Below are 17,216 nucleotides of genomic sequence, written 5' to 3'. Positions count from 1 at the left end.
CACCAGCTGCGTAGCAAAGAAGGTGTGCTCACAGGCTTTCTGTTTTGGGTCGCAGCAATAGGAAATGCCTTTGCAGTCCTGAGCAATCCTGATAAGAGACTCCGCTATGATGAATTTGGGGATGAACAGGTGACTTTCACTGCCCCTCGAGCAAGACCTCATAATTATTACAGGGACTTTGAAGCTGATATCACTCCAGAAGAGCTATTTAATGTCTTCTTTGGAGGACATTTTCCTACAGGTTAGTATCCCAAAAATTATATTTTGAAAAATTATATGTATTTATAGCTCTCAACAGAGGGTCAGTGTTATAGTAGAAAGAGCAAGGACTTGAAATCAGGTGATCTGGAATTCGAGGCGTCTCCAGCCCCGAGCTGTGCATGATTTTGACCAAATCACTTGTCTTGTGAACCCTCGGTTTCCTCACCTGCAAAGTGTGACTGATAATACCTTCCTCATAGAGCCACTATGGGAATTATATATATTTTTAAGTGCTTTATAAACAAATAGCAAAATGCTTGTTATCATTATCATCATTGCAAAATAGCATCCACATAAAGATAGAAGCTAGAAAAGTACCCTCAGAGATTTGGAGGTAAGTTAAATTTTATGAGTTGCTATTGAAGACACCAGTGATGGCAATCTGATAATGGGCAAGGAAGCAGACATGGGCATGCCTGACAGGATTCATGGCCCAAATGCTCATCTTTCACTTGTTAATTATAGGGGACTATTTAAATAAAGCCGGGAAAGATAAGCACATTCCAATTCCTGTTGGTTCACTTGGCTTACCTAGTGTCTTATTTTTCTACTGGATTAAATGACAGTACCTTCCAAGAGCCTAGTCAAGGGCAAGGACCTTAAAAATGGCAAGGAAGGAGGTTTGTCATGTCCCATACTGAGTTTTGGTTCTCTTTCTTTTAACCAGGAAATATTCATATGTTTTCAAATGTGACGGATGACACCCAGTATTACCGCCGGCGTCACCGACATGAGAGGATGCAGACGCGGAAGGAGGAGGAGGAAGATAAACCTCAGGTGCCTAGGGAGGAGAAAAGAGCTGTTGCCCACAAAGAGTTGTACTGAGCTGATCTTTATGATGTTATGATGTATGGTCAAGATTTATAAGTTAAACTTGAGAAATATTGCTAAAATATGTTTTAGGAAAGCAGAGCAATGGTGAGAGTTGGATAATTGGCGTAAATAGGCAAAAATGGTACCTCCCAATTCTTTGGTCACTCTTCTTGGATCTCATTTCCCCTGTGGGACTGTCTTGATTAATGTTTTCTTTACTGCAGAAAATAGGAACCTCCTTCAAAATATTCAGAGCTATACGAAGATTTAAGGTCAAGGGACTAAAGGAGTCTCATAAAACTCAAGGACAGGAAGTTATCTAGCCCTCATTACAAATGGGAACAGGAACTGAGAACAGCACCTGAGTTCTCCCTGTCTCTTTGGGGCCAGATTGTCTCCAGTTTTCCCATTCCTCTGTGTATCTGCTTTGTTCTCTCTAAGCCTTCTTGCTTGTTCTACTTCCTCTTGCAAATGGCCAGTCCACAGTGCCTAAGAGTATGAGTCCTTTCTTCAAATGACTGCCTAGCAGTAAAGGCTGATGAATCTCAAACTCAAATTCCTAGAAGAGAGAATGTGTTTATCCTCCTAGGTTTAGATATCTCCCCAGTCCAATCAGCTGTAAAGACAACAGAGTTGCCTTAATACTAACATTGCTCCTAGAGGCCCAGCCTGTAAGGGTCACAGTCTGGATCCCTTGGGTCCCCTTGAGCTTTATGGACCCTTTGGTACAATGAATTAGCAATTCCTATTTCCTTTGTGGAAAGTATCCTATTTTCCAATAAGGTTTATGTTGAAGAATAACATTTACACCAATATTTTTTTCCTTTTTCAGACTACATATTCTGCATTTATTCAGTTACTTCCAGTTCTTGTGATTGTGATTATATCTGTCATTACTCAGCTGCTGGCTGCTAATCCCCCTTATAGTCTATTCTACAAATCGTAAGTAAAATATTTATAAATCTTTCTTAACAACAGTCTGAAGTGTGCAAGACTCGAAGGTTTTATTGATACATTACTAACATTTCATTCCACCTTTTACTATAGAAATTATGGATTTTATGTGTAAAGGAACAGCTGGATAGTAATATTGCAGACAAAAAAACTACAGGCAAGCTCTTGTGTCCCTCAGGAGATGGGTTATTTTGTTCTACAGTGACATCATCTGGTCAGCTGCAGAACAGCAATAACTTTTATAAAGGATCCAAACCAAAAAGAAAAAAGAAAAAAAAAAAGGATCCATAGAATAACTTGATCTTCAAATTAAATCCTTATCATCTGTTAGAGTTGGAAAGGAACCTATTGGGCTTGTGATAGATCACTGGACTCCCATGGGTCTGGGAACACAGTACTGGAATCTAGTGATTATTTTCTATTTAGAAAGTTGTAAGACATTTATTGACAATAAGGCTATATAGTCCAACAATAGGATCACATTTCTTTGTTCTTTGTTTTTGCTGAAAATATAGAAATTCATTATAATGCTGGTTATTACATATAGATTATAATCTACAATAGGAAATTTTTTTGTGTCTTCATTTAATTATTTCAATAATTTAATTGATTTAGTTCTCAAAATTTGGTCGCTGGACCAGCTTCATTGGCGTCTTATTAGAAATGCAAATTCTTGGACCTCATTCCTCGTCTATTGAATCAGAAACCCTGGGGGTGGTGACCAGCAATCTGAGTTTTAACAAGCCTTCCAGATTATTCTGGTGCATACTAAAGTGTGAGGATCATTGGATTAATTATTTCTTTGATTAGCAATGAATAATGAGAACGGATGTGGCTCAAGCACTTGAGCACCCACCTCCTACATGGGAGGTCCTGGGTTCAGTTCCCAGTACCTCCTGAAAAAACAAAAACAAACAACAAGCAAAACAAATGATAAACCAAGTCATGAAGATGTCTCAGTGGTTGAGCACTGACTTCCACATACGAGGTCCTGGGGTTCAATCCCCAGCCCTGTGCACCTAACAAGAAAACAAAAATGAGTTTACTACTCATTATTGTAGTTTAGTGAACAAAAAAGCCTTACAAAATGTGGGATCTATGGGGTGATACATAGCTGGAAGAGTCTTTGTTGTTCATCATTGGGGACTGAAGACTGTCACTCTAAGTCAGTATGTCAGTTTCCTTGTACAGAGAAGAAAGCTGAGACTCAGAGAGAAGGACCATCACCAGGCCACAATGGCCTGATACCCTCTACTTCCCAACTTCCTATGTGTCTTCCTATGGTACTTCTACCTCCTTTCTTGTCAGGCCAGTGGGGTGGGCAGGAATCTGCTCTTCTAACACCTTCCCGAAGTGAAGTGGAAGCCATCATGGCCTAAGTTCTTAGATATTTGGCAAGATCCCTGGGGGAGCAGATGTGGCTCAAGCAGTTGAGCACCCACCTCCCACATTGGAAGTCCCAGCTTTAGTTCCCAGTGTCTCCTGAAAAAAAACAAACAAGCAAAACAAATGATAAAACAAACTCAGGGAAGCCAGTGAGGCTCAGTGGTTGAGTTGCTGGCTTCACATATACAAGGTCCTGTGTTCAATCCCAGACCCCTGTACCTCAAAAAAACAAAACCAAAAAAGATCCCTAAGTAGAAACATAAAAGGAGAAGCCTGAGGAAAAGGCCTATTATAGCTCTTTTAAGTTAGATTGTTCCATTTGAACAAAATAAGCTTGAATTTTGCCAACCTGTCAGTTTTAATTTGAATTTGAGTTCCCTTCTATACTCCCTTATGGTTAGAATTTAGTTAACTCAAGCCTCTTAATATTTTTGAACACTAGATACTGGTGGACATCTTAGACCCAAAGAAGTTAGCCCAGAACACATCACTAAAATTTTTCAGTTTTTTGTAGTTCTCACATGGCAACTATGTATGAAGTATATTTTATCAGGCCCTAAAAATTGGTGCTAGGTTGGTACAAGCAATCTGGTTATTTGTAAATAATTTACTGCAACATTAATGAGTTTATTCAACCACATTTACCAGTAGTTTATTCATTGTCAGGTACACTACACAATATTAAAATTATTTTTTTAAGCATTCAGCAGTCTACTTTTAGCATAGAAAGTAATAGAAGGTGAATCCTTTTAAGAAAATTCACAGTATGAACATGCTTACATAATATCAGTAATGATGACATTATACTTACTGCTTTGCTAGGGAAATTGTAAAATTCAGGTGTATTAGAAAATATGTGCATCTGCCCTAGAAGAAGTGATTGTGATATCTGTGAGGCCAGCGCTAAGAGTGTTATTTTCAGATATAACAAGCTGAACTGAGTCTTTCTGTCCTTGTTTCAGGACCTTGGGCTACACTATTTCAAGAGAAACCCAGAACCTGCAGGTGCCTTACTTTGTGGATAAAAACTTTGACAAGGCCTACAGAGGAGCATCTCTGCGTGACCTAGAGAAGACAATAGAGAAAGATTACATCGATTACATACAGACAAGTTGTTGGAAGGAGAAACAACAAAGTAAGATGTTCTAAAAGGGGTCTTAGCAGGTGGCCATGATTCTTAACGTAGGCCTCTGCTGCTTCCTGATCCTTCCTCTCTCTTCGTTTGGGTCACACATGTTTGGCTCATTCAGGATGCTACAAAAAGAAAAGTAAAAAAAAAAAAGTTTATTGACAGCACAAGTGTAGCCAGGACTTGGAAACCTTAGGAATTAGATGGTGCAGGGGGCTATCTGTGCTTATCTGTCTCTTTTTGGATCTCTGCCTCTCTGCCCATATGCCCTTTCTCTGCCAGTTGTCTTCCTTTGCTTCTTCAGGCTTTCCTCCTTCATAATCTTGTGTGGCCATGGTTTATTGTGGTGCTACCTCCTAGTCGTTCTCCCAACCCTACCACTTTATGCCCCTTTCTACATCACAAACTTCCTCTTTTGGTTTTCCTCACCAACTGTTTTGGTCCACGGTTTCCTAATTCAGCCTCCCTAGAGGGAAATCTGATTGATATTGCCTAACTTTTTGAGTCAGGCCAAAGGTTTGTAGGTTGCTGGTCTTGAGTCAGGTGCTCTGCTCCCATCCTCCTGTCAGCTGTGGCCACACGGAACAAAAGTGATCTGCCCCTTTATGGGTGTAAGTAGACTTTCTACTCTCTTTGCCTTTCTGAATACAATGGGGATGACAGTGTCTGCCACTTGGTTTATCAAGTCCAATGAGTGTGACTGGGAGTTCTGGTAGCAAGGGTAGGCCTGTCTCTAGATCAACAATGTTCACTTTTTATCCCACTTGAATTCCCCCCACACATACAATTAGTAACTGTACCTTATAAAACTTCAGTTTAGTTATTTTTTTTAATTAGTAGACTTTATTTTTAGAACAGTTCAGGTGATCAGAAAAATTAGGCCTAAAGTAAAGAGTTCACATATACTCCCCCTCCCCACCCATAAATCCCTTATTATAATCATCTATTGTTAACTATTGCATTAGTGTGGTACATTTGTTACAAATTATGAAACAATATTTATATAGTATTATTAACTAAAGTCCAGAGTTTACATTAAGATTCATAGTTGCTGTTGTACTTTTCCATGGGTTTTTAAAAAATCTTTAAAAAATTTTTTAATTATGGTAAAATATACATACATATAAAAATCATTTTAGCCCTTTTAAGTGGACAATTCTTTGACATTAAGTACTTTGACAGTACTATGTAACTTTCACCACTATCTATTTCCAGACAATTTTCATCATCCCAAACCAAAATGCATACTAGTTTAGCAATAACTCCCCATTCCTCTCTCCCCCTACTTTGATAACTACTATTCTCCTTTCTGTCTCTATGAATTTTCTTATTCTAAGAATTTCATATAGGAGAAATCATGCAATACTTGTCCTTTTGTGTCAGGCTTATTTCACTCAACATAATGTCTTCAGGGTTCATCAATGTAGTAGCATGCACCAGGACTTTACTTCTTTTGGGGCCTGAATAATACTGTACTGTATGTTTATCCATTCATCTGTTTATCCGTTCATCTGTTGATGGACCCTTGAGTTGCTTCCACCTTTCAGCTATTGTGGATAATGCTGTGATGAACATTCATGGAGAAATATCTGTCCTGCTTTCAATTCTTTTCAATACCTAGGAGTGGAATTCCCAGGTCATATTGTAAATCTATATATAATTTTCTGAGGAACCGCCACACTGTTTTGCACAGTGACCACCATTTTACATTCCCACCAACAATGTACAAGTATTCCTATTTCTTGCATCCTTGCCAACACTTGTTATTTTCAATTTTGTAAATAATAGCCTTTGTAGTAGATGTGAAGGGGTATCTCATTGCAGTTTTAATTCCTTTTCTTTAATGGATAATGAATGGATAATGAATGGATAACGGGAATCTTTTCATATGCTTATTGACCAGCTAAGTATCATCTTTGAAGAAATATCTATTCAAATCTTTGTCCTTTTTTATTTTATTTTATTTTTTAAAGATTTATTTTATTTATTTATCCCCCCCTTTGCCACTTGCTTCCTGTCTGCTCTCTGTGTCCATTCACTGTGCATTCTTCTGTGTCTGCTTGTCTCCCTTCTTGCATCAACTTGCTGTGCCAGCTGTCTGTGGGGTGTGGGCTGGCAGCTCTCCTCGGCGCGGGCCATCAGCTCTCCATGGGGTGCGGGCCATCAGCTCTCTGTGGGCACGGGTCAGCTTGCCTTTACAAGGAGGCCCTAGGGAGTGAACCCATATGGTAGACGGGAGCCCAGCCATTTGAGCCACATCTGCTTCCCCTTTGTCCTTTTTTAAATTGGGTTTGTTTTTTTGTTGTTGAGTTGTAGGAGTTCATTATGTAGTCTAGATTTTAAACCCTTATGAGATATAAGTGTATCAGGTCTTAAACTAATAACAACCTAGTTTGACTAGTACCAACCTAGTTTCAGTAGTAAACAAACACAGTACTCCTATATAGCTCCATCCCTTCCTGCTTTATATTGTTATTGGGTCAGTTATATCTTTATACATTGTATGCCCTTTAACATAGATTTAAAATAAAATGTTATTTTACACATTTGCCTGTTAAGTCATATAGGGGAGGGAAGCAGTTACAAATGAAAAGTACAATAATATAGGATATTATATTTACCTATGTAGTTACCTTTATGAGTGTTCTTTATCTCTCTTATGGCTTCAAGTTACTGTCTAGTATTCTTTATTTCAGCCTAAAGGGTTTCCTTTGGTATTTCTTGTAGAGCAGGTCTTCTGGTAATGAACTCTTTCAGCTTTTATCTGTAAATGTCTTAATTTTTCTTCCATTTTTGAAAGATAATTTTCTGGATATAAAATTCTTTGTTGTCAGTTTTTTCCTTTAAGGACTTTAAATATGCCCTTCCACAAACTTCTGGATTCCGTGATTTCTGATGAGAAATATGCTGTTAACCTTATTTGGGACCCCTTGTGTGTTATAACTTGCTTTCTCCTTGCTGCTTTCAAACTCCTCTTTGACTCTGGATTTTGACAATCTTGTTATAATGTGTCTTGGTATAGATTTTATCCTGCTTAGAGTTTGTTGGATTTCCTGGATGTATATATTCCTGTCTTTCATCTGATATGGGACATTTTTGGCCATTGTTTCTTCAAATACTTTTTCTGCCCCATTCTCTCTCTTGTTCTTCTGGGATTCCAATAAGGTGTATGTCCCACCTGTCCCTCAGACTCTGTTCATTTTTGTTCATTATTTTTCCCTTCTGCTTCTCACACTGGATAATTTCCATTGTCTTCAAGTTCACTTATCTCTTCTGCCGGTTCAAATCTGCTATTGAATCCATCAAATGAGTTTTTTGTGTGTCAATTACTGTACTTTGCAGCTCCCAAATTTCTGTTTGGTTCTTTTTTATAATTTCCATCTCCTATTTTGTTCAGAGAGCATTTCCCTAATTTCCTTTAGCTCTTTGTATATGGATTCTTTAGCTCATTGAACATATTTAAGACAGTTGAATTAAAGTCTTTGACTAATAGTTCCAATGTATGAACTTCCACAGGGATGGCTTCTGGAAAATTCTTTTTTTTTTCTTGTGAATGAGCCATGCTTCCCTGTATCTTCATATATTTTGTAATTTTTTGTTGAAAACTGGACATTATGAGTATTATGCTGTTATAACTCTGAAAATCTAGTTCTACCATTCCTCTGGGTTTGCTAAATGTTTTTGTTGTTGTTGTTGTTATTTTTGTCCTTGAGGGTTGGAACCATAAATCTATGACTTTTCTGAACTATTTTTGCTCCAGAATAGGGAATGGAAAGAGAGAGAAAAAAAGGTACTGTCTCTTTAAGACTCCTTTGTTGCTTTTGCCCCAGAGGGGTTGGAACAATAACCAACCTCAAGGCCACCCTCCAACTAGTTGAAGTAGCTGATCAAAAACAATGATCAGCAACCATCAGAACACTGCCTCCCACCAGCAAGATTTTGGAGACTTAGGTCTTTATAGCCCACCCTGGCACCAGCAAGCTGCACCAGAACTGAACCTGTAGTCCCCACTGCTGTCTGCCAAACATTAAGGGGAGAGGAGATGGTAGCTACTTCCAGGAGAGTGAAATTCACTGATATTTATCAGCTTCTTCCTCCAGCTCTTCCCTGGATGCAGGATAGTGTTCCACTGGGCTCCAGAGTTTCGAAATTGTTGATTCAGACACTTCCAGCTAGTTCAATAGTTGTTGTTTTTTTTTATTTGTTTATTTTAAAGTTTTTGTTGAGCTTTTATTGAGTTTTTAGCAGCATAACATCTACTTATCTTTTCCATTTTGTATTTAATAATAGATTCAAATTTATCTTTATCATATATGTTTTCATACAAGCTAATGCACTTTTTTTAGCAAATAAATTTTACTGATGAATATTAATAAAGCATACAATTCATCAAAATGTATAATCAGTGTTAACTAATATAATCACATATTTGTGCATTCATCATTTCAATCATTATTAGAGCATTTTCATTATTTCAGTAATAATAATAAACAAAACACAGACAAACAAGAAAATTCTTTACCTCTCAATCTCTCTGTTTCCCCTACTGTACAGAGCTCCTATTTCTGGCTATTCTTGCACAATTATTTATTTATAAAGCAGTTTTATTATGATACAGTCACATACTATATGATCTATCTAAAGTGTGTAATCAATGGCTTTTAGTATATCAATGTTATGCATTCATCATTGCAAAAAATTTTAGAAATATCTCATTACTCCAAAAAGAAAAACTACACACCCCTTAGCATGCCTTCTCTAACCCTACATAACCACTAATCAAATTTCAACTTTATAAATGGATTTATATTTACATTTTATATTAGTGGAATCATACAATATGTTACACAATATATTTGGTTCATAGTAATACAGTCATACAGTATTTATCCTTTTGTATCTGGCATGCTTCGCTCAACATAACGTCCTCCAGGTTCACTCAAGTTGTCATATGCTTTACGACTTCGTTTTTTCTTACAACTGCGTAATAGTCCGTTGTGTGAATATACCCAGTATGTTTATCTATTCATTGGTTGATGGACATCTGGGTTGTTGCCAACTTTGGCAATTGTAAATAACACCACTATCAACAGATGTCTGTTCGTGTCACTGCTCTCAGTTCTTCTGGGTATATACCCAGTAGTGGTATTGCAGGGTCACATGGCAAGTCTATATTCAACTTCTTTAGAAACTGCCAAACAGTCCTCCACAGTGGCTCTACCATTCTATATTCCTACCAATAGTGAATAAGTGTTCCTATCTCTATATATCCTCTCCAACACTTGTAGTTCTCTGTCTTTTTAATAATGGCCATCCTGATAGGTGTGAAATGATATCTCATTGTAGTTTTGATTTGCATTTCTCGAATGATTAGTGATGTTGAGAACTTTTTCATGTGTTTTTTTTCCATTTGTATTTCTTCTTTGGACAAATCTTTCTTCAAGTCTTTTGCCCATTTTTTAAGATTTATTATTTATTTATTTATTTCCACCCCCTTGCAGCTTGCTTGCTGTCTGCACTCTGTGTCCATTCGCTGCACATTCTTCTTTGTCTGCTTGTTTCCTTTTGTTGCATCATCTTGCTGCGCCCAGCTCTCCATGGGCGCAGGCTGTCAGCTTTCTGCGGGCATGGGCCAGCTTGCCTTCACAAGGAAGCCTTGAGACGCAAACCCAGGGCCTCGCATATGGTAGATGGGAGCCCCATTGATTGAGCCACAGCTGCTTCCCTTGCTTATTTTTCAATTGGGTCATTTCTCTTGTTATTGTTGAGTTGTAACATCTCTTTATATATCCTGGATATTAAACCCTTCTTGGACATGCGATTTCCAAATATTTTCTCCCATTGAGTCAACTACCTTTTCACTCCTTTGAGAAAGTCCTGTGAGGTACTAAAAAGTGTTTAATTTTGAGGGGGTCTCATTTATATATTTTTTCTTTTGTTGCACATACTTTGGGTGTAAGGTCCATGAAACCATCACCTACTACAGGGTCTTAAAGATGTTTCCCTTCATTTTCTTCTAGTAGTTTTATGGTCTTGGCATCTATATTTAGGTCTTTGATCCATTTTGAGTTGATTGTTGTATAGGGAGTGTGATAGGGGTTGTTTTTCATTCTTTTGGTTATAGATATCCTGTTCTCCCAGCACCATTTGTTGAAGAGACTATTTTGTCCTATTAACATGGGTTTGGTAGATTTGTCAAAAACCAGTTGACCATAGATTCTCAATTCTATTCCACTGATCGGTGTGTCTGTCTTTTTGCCAGTACCATGCTGTTTTGACCACTGTAGCTTTGTAATTTGTTTCAAGGTCAGGCAGTGAAATTCCTCCCATGTTGCTCTTTTTCAGAATGCTTTTGGCTGTTCGGGTGCACTTTCCCTTCCAAATGAATTTGATAATTGCTTTTTCTAATTCTGTACAGTAGGCTGTTGGAATTTTTATTGGTATTGCATTGAATCTCTAAATCATTTTGGGTAGATTTGACACCTTCACAATATTTAGTCTTCCAGTCCATGAACATTGAATGTCATTCCATTCGTTTAGGTCCTTACTGATTTCTTTTAGCATTGTTTTGTAGTTTTCTGCATATAGATCCTACATGTCTTTGGTTAAATTGATTCCTAGATATTCGACTCCTTTTGTTGCTATTGTAAATGGAGTTTTCCCCCTGATTTCCTCCTCAGATGGTTCAATACTAGTTATAAAAACATTACTGCATGTTTATCTTGTATCCTGCCACTTTGCCCAACTCGTTTATTAGCTAAAGTAGCTTTGTCGTAGACATTTCAGAATTTTCTAAATATAGGATCATGTCATCTGCAAATAATGAGAGTTTTACTTCCTCTTTTCCTATTTGGATGCCTTTATTTTTTTATTTTTTTCTTATCTAATTGCCCTAGCTAGAATTTCTAGTACAATGTTGATAGTGGGGGAAGTAGATTTGGCCCAGTGGTTAGGGCGTCCGTCTACCACATGGGAGGTCCGTGGTTCAAACCCTGGGCCTCCTTGACCCGTGTGGAGCTGGCCCATGTGCAGTGCTGATGCGCGCAAGGAGTGCCGTGCCACGCAGGGGTGCCCTCTGCGTAGGGGAGCCCCACGCGCAAGAGGTACACCCCATAAGGAGAGCCGCCCAGCGCAAAAGAAAGTTCAGCTTGCCCAGGAATGGTGCCACACACATGGAGAGCTGACACAACAAGATGACATAACAAAAAGAAACATAGATTCCCATGCGACTGACAACAACAGAAGCGGACAAAGAAGAATACTCAGTAAATAGACACAGAACAGACAACTGGGATGGGGGGGAGGGGAGAGAAATTAAATAAATAAATAAATCTTTAAAAAACAAAAACAGTGGTGATAGTGAGCATCCTTGTCTTGTTCCCGATCTTAAAGGGAAAGCTTTCAACCTTTTGCCATTGAGGATGATGTTGGCTGTGGGTTTTTCATATATGCCATTTATCATATTGAGGAATTTTCCTTCTATTCCTATCTTTTGAAGTGTTTTTATCAAGAAAGGATGCTTGATTTTGTCAAATGCCTTTTCTGCATCAATTGAGATGATCATATAGTTTTCTTACTTCAGTTTGTTAATGTGGTTTATTATATTAATTGATTTTCTTATGTTGAACCAGCCTTGCATACCAGAAATAAATCCTACTTCATTGTGATGTGTAAGTTTTTATATGCTGCTGGATTCGATTTGCAAGTATTTTGTTTAGAATTTTTGCATCTTATGTTCATTAGAGAGATTGGTCTGTAATTTTCTTTTCTTGTAGTATCTTTATCTGGTTTTGGTATTAGGGTGATGTTGGCATCATAAGAACTGTTGGATAATTTCCCTCCTCTTCAATTTTTTGCAAGAGTTTTAGCAGGATTGGTGTTAATTCTTTTTGAAATGCTTGGTAGAATTCATCTGTGAAGCCATCTGGTCCTGGACTTTTCTTTGTTGGGAGATTTCTGATGATGGGATTTAATCTCTTTAAATGTGATTGGTCGGTTAAGTTCTTGTATTTCTTGTAGTGTCAGTGTAGGTTGTTTGTGCATTTCTAGGAATTTGTCCATTTCATCTAGGTTGTCTAGTTTGTTGGCATACAGTTTCTCATAAGACCCTCTTACGATCCTTTTTATTTCTGTGGGGTCAGTTGTAACTCCCCCCCCTTTCATTTCTGATTGTATTTATTTGCTGCTTCTCCCTATTTTTCTCATCTACCTAGAAATTTGTTAATTTTATTGATCTTCTCAAAGAACCAGCTTTTGGTTATGTTGATTTCTTCTGTTGTTTTTTTTTTTTGTTCTCAATTTCATTTATTTCTACTCTAATTTTTTTTAAAGATTTATTTTCTTTCTTTCTTTCTCTCCCCTTCATTGTTTTGTGCTTGCTGTCTGCTCTCTGTGTCTGTTCATTGTGTGCTCAACTTCCTTTTTGGGAGGCATCGGGAGCCAAACCTGGGACCTCCTATGTGGAAAGGAGGCACCCAATTGCTTGAGGCACCTCTGCTCCCTCAGCTCTAATCTTATGATTTCTTTCCTTCTGCATGCTTTGGGATTGGTTTGCTGTTCTGTTCTTTTTCTAGTTTCTTTAGTTGTTCAGTTAAATCTTTGATTTTAGTTCTTTCTTCTTTTTAAAGCCAGAACCTCATATGTGGGAAGCCTGCACTCAACCACTGAGCCAAATTGGCTCCCCTTCTTCCTTCTTTTTTAATACAGGCATTTAGGACTATAAATTTCCCTCTCAAGACTGCCTTCACTGAATCCCATAAGTTTTGATAAGTTGTGTTCTCATTTTTATTTTTCTTAATATATTTACTGATTTCACTTGCAATTTCTTCTTTGACCCACTGATTATTTACGAGTGTGTTGTGTAGCCTCCACACATTTGCACATTTACTTTTTTCCTGTATATTATTGGTTTCCAGTTTCATTCCATTATGATCTGATAAAGTGCTTTGTATAATTTTGTATTTATTGAGAGCTGCATTGTGCCCTGGCATGTGGTCTATCCTGGAGAAAGATCCATGGGCACTTGAGAAGAATATTTAACCCATTGAATTTGGATGCAATGTCCTGTATGTGTCTGTTAAGTCTAACTTATGTATCATATTGTTCAAGTTCTCTGTTTCCTTGTTGATTTTCTGTCTAGTTGTTCTATATAATGATGTGAGTGGGGAGTTGAAGTTTCCAACTATTATTGTAGTGATGTTTATTTCTCCCTTCAGTTTTGCCAGAGGTTGCCTTGTGTTTTTTTGGGCATCCTGGTTAGATGCATAGATATTTATGACTGTTATATCTTCCTGGTGGATTGTCCCTTTTATTAATATATAATGGCCTTCTGTATCTCATAAATTTTTTGCATTTAAAGTCCATTGTGTCTGATATTAGTATAACTACCCCTGCTCTTTTTTTGGTTACTATTTACATGGAGTATTTTTTTCCAACCTTTTACTTTCAGCTTGTTTGTATCCCTGGTCTAAGGTGAGTCTCTTGTAAGCAGCATATGGATGGCTCATGGTTTTTTTAATCTATTCTGTCATCTCTATCTTTTGATTGAGAAGTTTAATTTATTTACATTCAATGATATTATTATAGCTGCATTATTTACTTTCACCATTTTCTTCCTTGATTTTCATATGTCATATCATATTTTTGTCTTTTTACTCTTTGGTTATCCTTTCTGCTATTCTTTCTTCTATACTGTCCTCCAAGCCTCTCTCTCTGGTCTTTTTCTTTCAGGTGCTAAGGCTTCCTTTAATATTTCCTGCAAAGTTGGATTCTTTTTCACAAACTCCCTTGGTTTTTATTTGTTTGTGAATATTTTATACTCACCTTCATATTTGAAGGACAATTTTGCTGGATAAAGAATTCTTGGATGGCAGTTTTTCTCTTTCAGTATCCTAATTGTATCATACCACTGTCTTCTTGCCTCCATGGTTTCTGATGAGAAATCCAGTCTTAGTCTTACTGGGTGTCCCTTGTTTGTGAAGGTTTGCTTCTCCCTTGCTGCTTTCAGAATTTTCTCTTTATCTTTGACATTTGACATTCTGAGTAGTATGTGTCTTGGAGTAGGTCTGTTTGGATTTATTCTGATTGAGGTATGGTGCACTTCTTGGACATGTAAGTTCGTTTCTTTTGTAAAAGTTGGGAAATGTTCAGCTATTATTTCCTCAAATACTCTTTCTGCCCCTTTTCTCTTCTCTCCTTCTGGAACTCCCATAACATGCATGTTTTTGTGTTTTGTGTTGTCGTTCAATTCCCTGAACCCCTGTAAAATTTTTCCTTTTTTTTTTTTTTAAAGATTTATTTATTTATTTATTTTCCCCCTTCCCCTCCTCCTGCCCTGCAGTTTTTGCTGTCTGTGTTGTCTTCTTTTCTCATTTTCTTTCCTCTAGGATTCACTGGGATTCAATTCTGGAGACTCCTGATGTGAAGAGAGGTTCCCTGTCAATTGCACCACCACACCTCCTGGTTTCTGTTTTGCTTCACCTTGACTGTCCCCTTGTCTCTCTTCTGTTGAATCATCATCTTGCTGCATGACTCACTTGCATGGGCACTGGTTCACCATGGGGACACTCACGCAGACGCTGGATCACCGTGTGGACACTTGCACTCACCACACAGGCACTCACGTGGGCACTGGCTTGCTGCACAGGCATGCTTTCTCTTCTTCTTTTTCACCAGGAGGCCCCAGGGATCAAACCCAGGTCCTCTTATATGGTAGGTGGAAGCTATCACTTGAGCCACATTCACTTCCCCCATTCTTCTTTTCTTTCTCTGTTCTTTTCTTTCTTCAATTTCAGTGGTTCTGTCTTTGGTATCACTAATTTTTCTGTCATTTCAAGTCTGTTGTTGTATGCCTCTAATGTGTGTTTTGTTGTTGTTGTGTTTTTTAGGAATGGGGTTGGGGATTGAACCCAGGACCTCATATGTGGGAAGCCAGTGCTCAAACCACTGAGCCACATTGGCTCCCCTGTAATGTGTTGTGGTTTTTTTTTTTTAATTTTTAAATATATTTTATTACAGAAGTTGTGAACTTACAAAACATCATGCACATATGTAGAATTCCCATACAACACCCCTTCACCAACACACCACCTACTGTGAACATTTGTTATAGATTATGAGATAATATCATCAGACTATTACCACTAAATATGGTCCATAGCTGTTTTTTTTTTTAAGATTTATTTATTTATTTATTTATCTCCCCTTCCCAGCCCCCCACCCCAGTTGTCTGTTCTGTGTGTCTATTTGCTGCATCGTCTTCTTTGTCCGCTTCTGTTGTTGTCAGCAGCACGGGAATCTGTGTTTCTTTTTGTTGCGTCATCTTATTGTGTCAGCTCTCCGTGTGAGGTGGCACCATTCCTGGGCAGGCTGCACTTTATTTCGCGCTGGGCGGCTCTCCTTACGGGATGCACTCCTTGCGCATGGGGCTCCCATATGTAGGGGACACCCCTGCATGGCACGGCACTCCTTGCGCACGGCAACGCTATGTATGGGCCAGCTCCACGTGGGTCAAGGAGGCCTGGGGTTTGAACAGCGGACCTCCCATGTGGTAGATGGACGCCCTAACCACTGGGCCAAGTCCGCCACCCATAGCTGTTTTTGTTTTTGTTTTTGTTTTGTTTTGTTTTGTTTTTAATATTTATTTTTATTTATTTAATTCCCCTCCCCTCCCCCGGTTGTCTGTTTTTTCTGTGTCTTTTTGCTGCGTCTTGTTTCTTTGTCTGCTTCTGTTGTCGTCAGCGGCACGGGAAGTGTGGGCGGCGCCATTCCTCGGCAGGCTGCTACCTCCTTCGCGCTGGGTGGCTCTCCCTATGGGTGCACTCCTTGCGCGTGGGGCTCCCCTACGCGGGGGACACCCCTGTGTGGCACGGCACTCCTTGCGCGCATCAGCACTGTGCATGGGCCAGCTCCACACCGGTCAAGGAGGCCCGGGGCTTGAACCGCAGACCTCCCATGTGGTAGACCGACGCCCTAACCACTGGGCCAAAGTCGGTTTCCCCATAGCTGTTTTTGATCTCACCTATTGTGTCGTTCAAACCCATGAGCTCTATTACTTTTCTATTCAGGATTTAAAATTTCTTCTTTGTGCTCACTAAGTGTCTTCTTATGTCATTTATCTCTTTAGCAATATTGTCTTTCAATTCATTAATTTGATTTTGGAAATGTGTGTGCATTTCTTTAATTAGTTCTTTCAAATCCAGTGTCTTTTCTGGAACTTCAACAGATTCCTTTTCTTGGGCCATGTCTTCCATTTTTTTAGTTTGACTTGTAATTTTTTGCTGATGTCCGTGCATATGATTAGGATGGTAGTTTACATCAGATGCTCAATTTTTTTCTCTTTAATAGGAATTTAGTGGTGGGAGGCTGTGTGTCACTGCTGTTCTTTGTCCTTGTTAGTTGCTCAAAACTGGGCTCTGGACCCAGTAATGGGTTGCAGACCTGCTTCCTAGGACCTGCTTTCTGGCTATAAAGGCCAGAAAAAGCCTCTCTTAACTTTTTTCTTTCTTTATCCCCCCTCTTGTGGCTTTTTGCATGCTGTCTCCTCTTTATGTCCATTCACTGTACGTTCTTCTGTGTCTGTATTTTATTTATTTACTATTTCTCCTCCCCCCTTGCAGCTTGCTTGCTGTCTGCTCTCTGTGTCCATTCTCTGCGGGCTCTTCTTTGTTCTCAC

The 17,216-nt window shown here is 38.6% G+C and overlaps 1 protein-coding gene across 2 annotated transcripts in view; it reads left to right on the top strand.

Annotated features, from left to right (window-relative positions):
* DNAJC18 (DnaJ heat shock protein family (Hsp40) member C18) overlaps nucleotides 1–17,216 on the top strand; it is a 47,172-nt gene that overhangs the window by 20,175 nt on the left and 9,781 nt on the right. For both annotated transcript variants that reach the window (XM_058279605.2, XM_058279600.1), the window contains exons 6-9: nucleotides 56–241; nucleotides 929–1,038; nucleotides 1,907–2,016; nucleotides 4,377–4,549. In XM_058279605.2, coding sequence (XP_058135588.1) covers nucleotides 56–241; nucleotides 929–1,038; nucleotides 1,907–2,016; nucleotides 4,377–4,549 — 579 coding nt within the window. The remainder of the gene's footprint in view (nucleotides 1–55; nucleotides 242–928; nucleotides 1,039–1,906; nucleotides 2,017–4,376; nucleotides 4,550–17,216) is intronic.

The sequence above is a fragment of the Dasypus novemcinctus genome, chromosome 2 (assembly GCF_030445035.2).
Source record: "Dasypus novemcinctus isolate mDasNov1 chromosome 2, mDasNov1.1.hap2, whole genome shotgun sequence".
Classification (NCBI taxonomy): Eukaryota; Metazoa; Chordata; class Mammalia; order Cingulata; family Dasypodidae; genus Dasypus; species Dasypus novemcinctus.
Note: the sequence above shows the minus strand (reverse complement) of the source record. Positions and strands in the feature narration are given on the sequence as shown.